Genomic DNA, 12,639 nt, shown 5'->3' with positions numbered 1-12,639 from the left:
TAAAGTTACAACAAGGAAAGCCTGTAATAACACATAAGGCAAATATACAAAATGTGTTTCATCAGTATTATACTTACATACAAAAGTCAAGAAATATTCTTGGAAAAATAGGATGAATACTTGCATAAACAAAAATTATGATTATAGGGAATCAAATTTTGAATGGACCTATAACAATGAGGGATCTGTGTGAAACTATTTAATAGTGTGAAACAGGAAAGCACCTGGTCCAGATGGCTTCTTACTATAAATGTTTTGAGGATAGGTTTTTACAACCTTTAGAACAAGTGATATTATTCAACAGATTCTTTGATAGCTGGGAAGAAGCTAGTATAGCATTAATACTTAAGAGAAACAAGATTTGACTTTAATAATAAATTATTGTCCAATATCCTTATTCAACAAAGGCTATAAGTTATTTTGCCATAAGGGTTGAATTTTATAGAACTTTACTCTTAAAAGACCGGTATCAGTTTTGACAAGACAATTATGAGTTATTAGAAAAATTTGGAATACTTTGTAGTACTCAACGCTACATAAGGAAAAAATAAAGCTGCAGTGATATACTTAAGTGCAGAGAAGGTCTCCGTCAATTTGAATTGAATTTCTTGTTTTGAGTTCTGGAGCACAGGAACCTTGGAGATAATTTCATTAAATGGTAAGATGGATTTATATTCACAAAAAGTACAAATAGTTGTTAATGGAGAACCAAGAAAAATTGAGTCCTCCTCTTGGGTGAGAGCCCAGAGAGTGGGACTGGTAAATTAGTGCAATGTTTCTCAACCTTGGCAACTTGAAGATGTCTGGACTTCAACTCCCAGAATTCCCCAGCCAGCGAATGCTGGCTGGGGAATTCTGGGAGTTGAAGTCCGGACATCTTCAAGTTGCCAAGGTTGAGAAACACTGAATTAGTGAATGGAAGGGAATCCTCTACCACAGTGGTTCTCAACTTGTGAGTCGGGACCCCTTTGGGGGGTCGAACAACCCTTTCACAGGGGCCGCCTAAGACCATCGGGAAACACATATTTTCGAAAAAATACAGAAAACATAAAATAACATGAGAAACTGTATTAAAGGGTCACGGCATCAGGAAGGTTCAGACCCGCTGCTCTACCAGATAGTGGGGGAATCAGGTGAGGGTTCCTACAAGTGTTAGTGTGCACCAATATATGTACTTCGGTAAGTGGGGGTGAGCAATAGCTGGGTAACCTGATGGCGCTGAGAGATACTGAAGCTAAGGTGGCCCTGGGATGTCCAGATTCCCCTGCCAGAGGTAAATGAAGAGGAGACGTCCCTGGTGTTGACGGGGTAGGACTTCAGAATAGAGTTGCCATGGGGTGTATGTGGAGGTTATGGTTGTGATGGGCAAGAGGAGATACAGAGGGAGACGAGGAATGGACCATTCCTGGGAAATACGAGACCACTGTCTTATGACCGTTTCGCCTTCTAGCTTCTCGGTTTCAGCCTTAGGGCCCGGAAAGCAGACCTTCAGGAGGAGTTCTGGCTATTGCTTATAAATGCCAGGATGGTATGTAATAAGGCCTTCCTCATTAGTATTGTAATCACTGTTGAGAAGACCAATTTGGCATGCAGCACCAGACCTGGTTGGATCAGAAAGGGGGAAGTTGATCCTTTTGGAGGTATGCCCAGTTAGGGTTTGGGTATGGCATCAGCTGAAACTCTACAGGTGTGTGTGTGTGTGTGTGTGTGTGTGTGTGTGTGTGTGAGAGAGAGAGAGAGAGGGGGGGAGAGAGAGAGGGGGGGGAGAGAGAGAGAGAGGGAGGGGGAGAGAGGGAGGGGGAGAGAGGGAGGGAAGGATTTTGTCCTCTGTAAATTCTTATGGCGTACAGGGACACTACACCACACGTCAAGTGACATTCATGGCTCGAGGGCCTTTCAGAGTTTCGTGTTGTGTGCCAGATGCAACTTTTCTAGATCGGGGGCTCTACTCACAGTCACCTGTGCTCTAGTCAGGTCCAGATTGAATTACTAATGGGCTGCATTGAAGAATATTCGGAAACCTCAACAGCAGCGCAGGCAGTTTATGTGTCCCTCTAGAATGGCACATGTTCCACCTCTGTTCCACCTGTTCCACTGGCTGCCAGTTTGTTTCTAAGTGTAATTTAAGGCGCCGGTTTTGACTTTTAAGGCCCTCCATGGCACTGGACTGCCTCTCCCTGATTACATCTGCCCATCCCATTAAATCAGACAGGAAAAGCATGCTGCGTGCGGGTAGCATCACAAGGGACTATGTGTGATGGGTACTAGGTGGTGGATCTTCTCTGCTGTGCCACCTGCCTTATGGGCACTCTCTCACCCACCTAAACTAGGTTAACTCCATCCCTGTTGATATTTAGGAAGTCCCTCAAGACTTGGTTACATGATGAAGCTTAGGGGTTCCAGAAAACCAGCAACTTTTTAAGGTGACACCCACACTGGGGCTGCATACTTACTATCATATATGTTTGTGATACTGTATATTTTAATATTGTAACTAATGATTGTTCATATTTTATGATTACTTTTGCAATGACTATTTTTAGATTATTGTTTTATTTCATTGTTAAAAACTCCCAGTCATTTTCTGGTGACATGGACGGCTATACAAATGTAATTAAAAAAAAAATCTTATAAGGAGATTTAAAAAGAGCCAAGGAAGGATGCCAGCTGTCTCCATTCTTGTTTATTTTAGTTCTTGACGTATGCAATAGAGACATATCAAGAGAATCAAGAAAGTTAAATTTTAAAGAGAGAATCAAGAAAGTTAAGATTTAAAAAGAAACTTACACGTTAAGGGCATTTGCAGATGACCTGATATTAGTTTTGGATGATCCAGCAGAGAAAATAGAAGCATTAATGGGAAAATTAAAGGACTTAGCAGCTTTTAAGAATAATAATCAGATGAAATATTAACAGGCAATATAAAATTAGAAGATTGAATAGAACTGATGGAGAAATTGGTTTTAAGCGTGAAAAAAGTAAAATATTTGAATGTAACTATAAATAATTATAGAATGAACAGACTTGTAATATAGAATGAAATTAAGGAGATTTTAAGATGGGAGAAATTAAAACTGTTATAGAGAATCTCTGATAAAAATGAATGTTTTGCCAAGAACGTTTTTGTTTCAGACAATATCTGTTTTGACAACTGACACACCATTCAAAAAGATATATCTAAATTTATATAGCAAGGGGGAAAAACCCACAAGTTAATTATATTACAAAATACCAAGGAAAGAGGAAGACTGGGTTTACCGGATTTGAAACTGTATTTTGCAGCTGGATGAAAGAATGGATGTTGCTGAGAAACAAGAGACTTTGAGTTAGAACATTATGACCTGAGGTTTGTATGACATGGATATTTATGGCACACTAAAGTAAAATCAAAGGGGACTTTAAAATCATTTTTATAGATATTCCATAATGAAAATATGTAATATTTTAACCCAGATAGTGCCCCAAAACATCTTTGTGGATCTCAACTCAAGAAGCATATCATAAAAGAGAAACAGCAGGCAAAGATGGTTCATGTATTGGGAATGATAGAAAAACCATCAAGGGAAATTTAAAATTAAATCAAGAACTAAGAGCAGAAGGATATTAGTTGTCAATGATTTTCTCATCAGAAAGATTTAACAAGACTTCTGGTAGGCAACGAAGTAAGAGAGAATTCAAAGTACAATTGTGTGCTGGTGATGAATGTGCAATTACTAAAACTACAAAACTTTTGCTGAAATGTAAAACAGAGGAAGAAAAGTTAAAAAAAATGTATGACAAAATGGACTAAGCATTTTGGCTATAACATACGGATGGATCAATGGGAAAATATAGGGTTTACAGAATAAATTTTGCATTATATTAGGATCTTGATAATTTTTAATTTTAAAGAATTAAAGGCAAAGGAAGAGATCTAGGCCACAGAATTGCCAAGAGTCAGGCATGGCTGAATGGATAACATTATCATCATGATCTTAAAGATAATTTTTTATAAAATGAGGTATATTGCAGAGAGAACATATAGAATATATAAATGATCCTCCCTCCCCCAAGCATTTTTCCTGCAACTGCAGAGTTTGCTGGCTTTTTGTTAAGGTTAAAGTCATGGGCTGAGAGTGACTGGATTGAAGTCACCAAGATGGCTTTCATCCCTACAGGCAGGATTAGAACTCAGAGTCTCCTGGGTGCTAGCTTGTGCTATACACTATACAAAGCTGGCTCTCTATAAAGGCAGTTCAAATTAATATTGGAAATAAGGACAGTCTGTCATGCTTGGTGGATATATAAAAAGAAGCTAAAATATTTTTTGAATTTATGAGACTTGTATGCCACACATCTCGTCATTAAGGGGCTTACAGACATAATGTCTGTATCAGTAAAGTAAAAAAATAAAAAAATTAATAGTCAAAAAAATAAAAAAAACAATAAAGATCTTAAATTTAAAAATTCAACTAATTTGAACTAAAATTCAAATACATATACTAATACAGAGGATTTTAAAGATAAATCTTCAATTGCTGCTAGATCTTTTCCTTTTAGGATTGATAGTTAGAAATCATGGAAGATTATTTCAGCATTACTTTGGCAAGATTATCCTATACACAAAAACTGAGATTCCACACACTACCTACTATGAAAAAATTGGCAAAGCTTGCTAAAATAAACTGACTTGTTTAGAGAAAAAGCATTGTCGACATTTATTGGTGACTGGAAACCTGTTACGAACTTTTTGCATAAAAACAAAAAACAATGAATTGGTGATTAATGGTTTTACAGGAAGAAGAGAATCATGATATGACTTGAGAGAGGTTGAAATACAATCGTAATACTGTGAAAAATCAAAGGTCACTTTTCCTTTTCTATTTCTTTGCTTTTCTTACATTTTAGCTCTTTAATTCCTTTTTGCTACATTCATTTGTATTAGTTTTAAATCTTGCTTTTTATAAGTTTGAATACAATAACACATGAAGTGTTTGTAAAGGTGTTCAGAATTTTGCACTATGGATTCTCGCGTTAAAATTTATAATGAAATATTCTGCTTTATTACACCAAACACAGTATTCAACACAAGCTGTTACTTTGTAAGCAAGTAAAAGAACTTCAGCCAACCTATTATTCATTATGAAATATTACACAAGTGAAAGGGCTTAAGACAAAAATGTGTAATTGCAGTCATTCTACCTTGAAAATTATCTTCAACAGAACCTGCTCTGGTTTAGTCAACACAAACCTTTAATGAAATATAGTCTCTGTATCCATAATAATATTAAAATGCTAAGAATGTTTTCTTTTGAATACACAAACCTGCATGTTGTACCCTTAGCCCAGTGGTTCCCAAACTTGGCAACTTTAAGACTTGTGGACTTCAGCTCTGCTGGCTGGCTGAATTCTGGGAGTTGAAGTCCACAAGTCTTAAAGTTGCCAAGTTTGGGAACCACTGCCTTAGCCTATCTCAAGTCATCACTATTTTCACTTTTGGTTATTGAAACAGACAAGGGGAAATTGATAGTGCAACCCACATAGTGCAGCCCATTTTCCTGTCTATATTAGCAATTAAGGACACTACAGGCTTCAAAATGATCTTCCCTCTTTTTATGAGTAAGTGAGGAAACTAGAAGATTGAATTTAACAACTTTTAATGCCACTCAGCTATGAATTTTCTGAAGTTATGTCTCTGTTGTAAGCTACAATAACCGCATAATAATGAATGTAAAAAAAACCTGGAACTCATAACTGTCAGCTAATGATCATACAAAAATATAGCATAAGAAGAATTTAAATGACCAGAAACAAACTTCATTAATTAACTCTATGAAGGAAAGCTATGAAAACAACCTTATGGTTCAACATAACTAATCAGAAAAAAAAAATCAAAAAGGGGGTTTACTAGAGCATATTTTTAAAGCATATGTAATCAAGCAGGAGCACACCAATGTTCAGAGCAGACTGTAAGTAAATGAGGACCGAGGACAAAGATTCTACCTGAGATATGATGCTCAGATGCTCATGGGTCAGAACAAAATATTGGTTTTATATTAGAACCTAAATTGCAACACTGAAGCTGCCCTGGAGCTGACATTGCTGCCTGCTGCTTGGATCCAGGCATATTTACCAGCTTTATATATCAAAAGGAGTCTGGCAAGACTATTTTCCAACTGACATGCTTCATTAGAAGGCGCGAGCATGTCTGAGCTACAGCTCTCTTTTAATCAGATGCAAGGAATGGCTTAACTGATGTATGCGCTGCAAGACTCCCAATTTTTGTCTTTCATAAATGAACACAATTATCCTTCCTCCGTGATCAGCTTCACGGTATCCTTATTTGCCAGCTAAGTCAACTCACATTAAGGGATGTGTCAAAGCAGAAAGCAGTTCAGATTCCCCTCTGAACTTATGGTATGGACAGTTACAACCAGCAAACGAAATGGTATTATGTGAAAATATAGGAAAAGCAGCAGGAGTGTAACACAAGTGGCAATAATAATAATAATAATAATAATAATAATAATAATAATAATAATAATCTTCATTTGTATAAAAACACTGTTGGCTTGGGAATCTCAAAAAAGAAGCATAAGCAAACCGAATGAAACTGAAACTTCAGCAGCTGAGAGAGAGAGAGAGAGAGATGAACCACCACATTCTGCAGCAGGAAAAAGATTCCAAATAATGATAAGTAATAATTGGATATGAGAAGGGAAGGTTAGAAATATTTTTGGACTATATATAAAGATTATTAATAACAATAATAATTATAATTAAAAAACAAAACTATATACAGTTAAGTTTTAACTAATAGGGGGAAAATGTTATGATATAGGACATAGTTAAATCCATTGGTAATAGGTATAGTCAAATAAAAATTGATAATGATAGTAATGTATACAATGTTGAGCTGTTATGATAAGTAATGACTGGATATGAGAAGGGAAGGTTAGAAATATTTTTGGACTTATATATAAAGATTATTAATAACAATAATCATTATAATAAAAAAACAAAACTAGATACAGTTAAGTTTTAACTAATAGGGGGAAAATGTTATGATATAGGACATAGTTAAATAAAGAAAGGATAATGATAATAAATTATATACATGGAGGATTAGAAAATTTTGGTATTAAATATTATGGATGTTTAGCTGAAACAGGATACGAGGACTTAATGTTAATGGAGTATTTTGCAAATAAGTAAATGAAATGCCAGCATGTGGCTATGTATTGAATCTTGGTATACTTAAGGATTAAGGATGTTTAAATAACTGTAGTCAAATAAAAGCGGAGGTATGATGAAGTTAATATAGTAAATATCAGAGTTATTATTTGAATTAATATGAATTACATTTGATGACGGTGGAAGAGATGCACAAAAGCTTTTTGTAACCAGCTGATACACTTTCTACAATATATGTTTGTTTTGAAAATAAATAAATAAATAAATTTCAAAGAAAAATACGATCCCAAGGGAATCCAGTTCAGTTCAACACAACTCGATGAGACCGAAAAAAAGATAATTCTCACCTATATGTGTGTGTATGGGGAGAAATAGATTGCCACCCTTAAAGAAAGAGGTGTATGGAGAGTGGAAGAGGTATATTGGGTTTCTATTTTTGGGGGGTATTGTTGACAAGAGGAATTGCTGTGATTATTGTTTAATGTTGTTTGGCCACGGCTATGCACAGTATTATATGTGAGTGTATGAAAAATGGAAAATAAAAACATTTTAATACAGATTGCCCACCCTTAAAATCCGCACCACCGTCGTTTCCCACCGTATTCTCACCAAACCAGGATGGGATATACACACAAGACCACCGCCAGCTTTAAATTTGTTTTATTTCATTTGTATGCCGCCCTTTTCTCCCCCAAAGGGGGACTCAGGGCGGCTCACAACTCAAAACAAGGGAAAGGGAGGGATACAGACAATTTGACAACAACATTTAATTATGTACTGTCTTATAAGTAAAAGTCTGTTTCCCCCCCCCTTCCTTTTGATTGTGAGCCGCCCTGAGTCCCCCCCAGGGAAAAGGGCGGCATACAAATAAACACAAATTCACATTCAAACACAAAACAATACATAATTTAAAAAAGCGCAACCATCATACCATTCGAGATAGGGGCAACGACGATGACAATGAACAACCCCCCCCCCACAACCAGCCATCCCATTTTCAGTCCTTTTTTCCCCCCTAGAAGATCCTTTTCCCCCAAAGTTAGGAGGTCCTTCAAAGGGATGAGTTGAAATAAAAGCGCAGGGCCCCAAAGCCCGTTTTTTTATTTTAATTTTTTTTTAAAAAAACCCATTTCCCGGCTACTCAAGGCGTGAGGAAAGCCGGGCTGCCACCTCCATGAGGAGCCTCCACTCCCCCCACGAGGCCTGCCCCACTCGCCGACGGTCCTGAGGCCCCCTTAGGCGACTCCCCAATTCCCCTCAAGTCCATTATTCTCTGACACCAACCTGGAGACCGCCATAGCCGGGAGGAGATGGAGCTACAGCCCGGCCCAGCAAGAGAGAGTCTGAGGAGACCCGGCCTATCCTGAGGAAAGCACGCCGCGGCCCCCGCAAGCGGAGGGGAGCGACCAGAGCCGGCTGTACCCAGCGGTCGGCCTCCCCTCTTCGGCCGCCCTTCCGAGCAGCAGCGGCGGCGACCTACAAAGACGGGCCGCGCGGATTAAAGCCTCTATTCCTCCATCACCAGGGAGAAGCCCGACGCCTGGTTTTATATGAGCAGCCATCTTGTATTTATTCCCTTCCTCCATGGAAGCCGCTTCCTGATTGGCATGGGCGCCGGGCGGCAGCCAATAGGAGGCGTCGTTTGAAGGAAAGAGCGGGGGCGGGCGCATTGGAGGGGCTGAATAGGAATCTACCATTAAGAGTTCACAAAAGTCCGTTGAGGAGTTGGAAGAAGGAGGAGGCGCTTTGCCGCCATTACGGGCCGTACCAAGTGCACCAGGTTGAAGGGAAAGATGAAGTCACGCGGGTTTGTCGGGTTCTTCAGCCTCAGGAAAGGAGAAAAGGAATCATTTTCCGGCCGCACGGTGCGCTTAATTTACACAGTGAAGTGATAAACGCCTTAAACCAAGAGGAAAATAACACCTTAACCCCCCCCTACGAGCCTGTGTAATAGGAAAGACCCTTTTTCGTAAGGTTGGGATGATCAAACGCATTTGCCTGGATGGGGAGTTGGAGAACTACATCTCCCAGCGTCCATTGCAGCATCGGCACTTAAGTCAGTGTTTCTCAACCTTGGCCACTTGAAGATGTCCGGACTTCAACTCCCAGAATTCCCCAGCCAGCATTCGCTGGCTGGGGAATTCTGGGAGTTGAAGTCCAGACATCTTCAAGTGGCCAAGGTTGAGAAACACTGACTTAAGTGTGCATGGTTCTTCTTCTGCCCATCCATAAAGGGAAGCGGAGTAAAAAACTCTTTGCGGTAATTCGAAGTCTTTTGAGGCCAACTTCTCAAGGAATTGACGTACCTTGTTTTCGAAAGAAATAAGGGTGGCGCGTTTCTATATAGAATTAACATATTCGTCTGCAATTTTATATAGCAAGCTAACATATATTTTTTTAAAGGACTGTGCAGACAAACCGTGCAATTTAGAAACACTTCTGGGCTACTTTACCCAAATCTGAATGATGCAAAGGATGCCTTCCAAGAGGGACTCAAAAAAAAAAGCTGCATTTGACAAGGACCACCCACGCACCAGATCATTGTCTGCATTTGCACAGCCGATCCATGGTTAATTGAATGGGAGTTTACACGAAGATAGGGTCCCTGGGTTGCACGTTATGCTGAATTATATTTAAATCCCACGAATTGAATTTTGCAACTGAGCAAAAGGAGCTAGCTAAATCTGAATTGCAACCAGTAACATTGCAGTCAGCATCCATTTGCTGCCATCTGGTAGTCTTTGACAGCTCTGCTAGGCAAAAACACGGATTTTGTTGCTAATTCCATGTACACAGTGCAGTACATTTCTCTGGAATGTATGAATCCTACTGTTAAATTGGCAATTGATTCTATTGGGAATTTGCCTTGCTTCTTTTTCTTGTGCTCCTTTAATATTCTGTTCCCACACCTGAAGCTCACTTTTCATACAAATCTCTATTTTTCTGGGTCAATTCACTACTGTAGGCATACTAATACTGTACCCAGGAGTTTCAGAAATAGAAAGCAGACAGACTTTATCAGGTAGTCCAGATGTGCATCATTAAAATGTCTGGCCAAATTTTAAAGTGATAGAACCTCAAGTTTAATGGTTAATCGTTAAGCAGTTTCTGTAGAGAGTGACTAATGCATTTGCATTCTCATTGCCCAAACCATTAAATATTATCCTTTGTGAAGTGGGGAATGCCATGGCGTACTATCAATTTATCATTTTAATGCATGTAATATTAGCAATAGCAATAGCAGTTCGACTTATATACCGCTTCATAGGGCTTTCAGCCCTCTCTAAGTGGTTTACAGAGTCAGCATATATCACCCCCACAGTCTGGGTCCTCATTTCACCCACCTCGGAAGGATGGAAGGCTGAGTCAACCTTGAGCCGGTGAGATTTGAACAGCCAAACTGCAGATAACAGTCAGCTGAAGTGGCCTGCAGTACTGCACTCTAACCACTGCGCCACCTCGGCTCTTATATTTAAACCACCATATGCAAAAACTTAAACTAGTATAGAAGCTGGCAAAAAAAACCATTATTAATTAGAAACCTATCTTTAATAGTTCAATTCACCACAAGCAAAATAGTACCGAAGAAAACCTGTGTCATCTTCCACTTTCTAACTAAAATTGATAAATTAACCTTTTCTTCAAAAAGTTACCATCCTTACCTCTAGTTTAAACTACACCGATTCACTATTGTTGCAAACATTAAACACATACACAACAATAACACAGACTGCACAATTCACCCATTACACTGTTGGTTATTTCTATTTAGAGATTATATATGATTTTTTCCACAAGGGTCAATCGAGGCTTTCTAGGAGCCTGAGGAGGGCGAAAACAGCCTTCCCCCCCCCCCGACGCCCTCCGGAGGCCTCTGGAGCTTCCCTGAAGGCTCCAGAGGGTGAAAAACGGACCTACGGGGCCCCACTTCCTGTTCCTGTCCCTGTGTTAAGAAATGTACTCTCGGTTGTCAGACTCCCAGGAGCAGAGCGTCTTAGCTAACTTTGTAGGCTGTCCTGAGACCCAAGTTAGTTTGCCTTGCTGGCTGATGTAATCTTCCCATGTGCCGTGTGGTGAGATGGGTGGAGGGTTAACCCTACCTTTGTTATGTAGAATAGACTGGCTCAGGCCTTAATGGCCCATTGACAAAGGTGGAGGGGGGGGCAGGAAGCTGCAGTGAGTTGCTTTGTCTTTAAAAAAACATGTTTCTCCTTTTCTCATCCGGGGAAATATAAGGTTCTGCCTTTTTAGTATTTCCTAAAATATTTCATTTTTTCTAGAAGAGGGAGGGATGAGTGCTAACTTCCTACACCATCAAATAACTCCGGTGAAATTGTGGCCTTTTTCTTTTTGGCACTTTTTAAACTTTGCCAATAGACGTTCTCAGACAACCACAGTGATGAAGAAAAAACGCCGTGCTTGCATTGATGCCATTCGCTCAAACTCTGTCCTTTTAATTCCCGAGTCCTGATGTCGAATTAGTCACCCAAGATCACATGGCAATGTCATGACGCGTGTCTTTTGATCTCACCTTCCCTCTCCACAAAGACAAAGTTTTATCCACTTCCTTTTTGGATCGGAATCACATACTGCATTATGCATTTTCTGCATTGGATATGATTAGGCCAAAAAAAAAACAAACCCACCCCTTTTGCTTGCAAAAGAAAATGAGATTGTTCAGTTTTACCCGTTAGGATTGCCCAAAATATTTTCTACTGTTCAGGTTTTTTTTCCTAAGTAGGAAAATAGAAAAAAAAAAGCATATTTCTCCTCCTACCCCGTTATATTTCCTACGTAGGAATTCCTGGATTCTATAGATGAGGACCAGAAACATTCGTGGAAAATGGATTAACTCACAAGGTTTTTCCAGTGCTCTAATTTCCCTTTTAATATAGAAGTTTCTAAATAAAAAATAAAAATCGGTTATAGAACGGAAAGTGATCCCTTATATACAGAAGTGTTCACAAGGAAGTTGACATCTGTGACTTGAACACATGGCACAGAGAGGATGTTATAACAAAAAAAAACAAGAGCGGCTAATTGTAATTATTCAAACAGAATCAACCCAACCCTGTAGCTTGATGTTGCCTCGGTGAACTATATTAATCTAGAATGTTTGTTTAATCTATGCTGCAAAGCTCACGTCTGTCGATTTATTTTCTCTCTTTTTGAAAACAAGGGCTTTGGGGAAAGAGCTGAATTCGATGCGTAATCTCTGGTCCTGTTTATTCAGCAGTTGAGTTTATTTCTTATCTGCCTGATGACAAAGGCATGTTCACTTTTTTTTTAATCTTTTGTTCACGTGGGGCGGATCCGGGCTTCATGGAAAAGCTGCCCCAGCTTTTCATGCATGAATAGGACTTACATAAAACATACGCGCACTTTAAATTGTGCCTTGCTTACTAAGTCTGTGAGCGTGGCTTTTAAGTGTGTGAGCCAAAGAGAAGCATATGTATTTTGTGTGTG

General features: G+C 39.1%; 1 protein-coding gene across 2 annotated transcripts in view; it reads right to left on the bottom strand.

Annotated features, from left to right (window-relative positions):
- Positions 1-8,728, bottom strand: part of BTAF1 (B-TFIID TATA-box binding protein associated factor 1) — a 77,868-nt gene extending 69,140 nt beyond the window's left edge. For both annotated transcript variants that reach the window (XM_087702285.1, XM_087702286.1), the window contains exon 1: positions 8,458-8,728. In XM_087702285.1, the coding sequence (XP_087558411.1) occupies positions 8,458-8,471 (14 nt within the window). In that variant the 5' untranslated portion in view covers positions 8,472-8,728. The remainder of the gene's footprint in view (positions 1-8,457) is intronic.
- Between the last annotated feature and the right edge of the window lie 3,911 nt (positions 8,729-12,639).

Source organism: Thamnophis sirtalis, unplaced genomic scaffold, assembly GCF_051295495.1.
Source record: "Thamnophis sirtalis isolate CommonGarterSnake01/CBP01778 unplaced genomic scaffold, rThaSir2_p1.2 scaffold_15, whole genome shotgun sequence".
NCBI lineage: Eukaryota > Metazoa > Chordata > Lepidosauria > Squamata > Natricidae > Thamnophis > Thamnophis sirtalis.
Note: the sequence above shows the minus strand (reverse complement) of the source record. Positions and strands in the feature narration are given on the sequence as shown.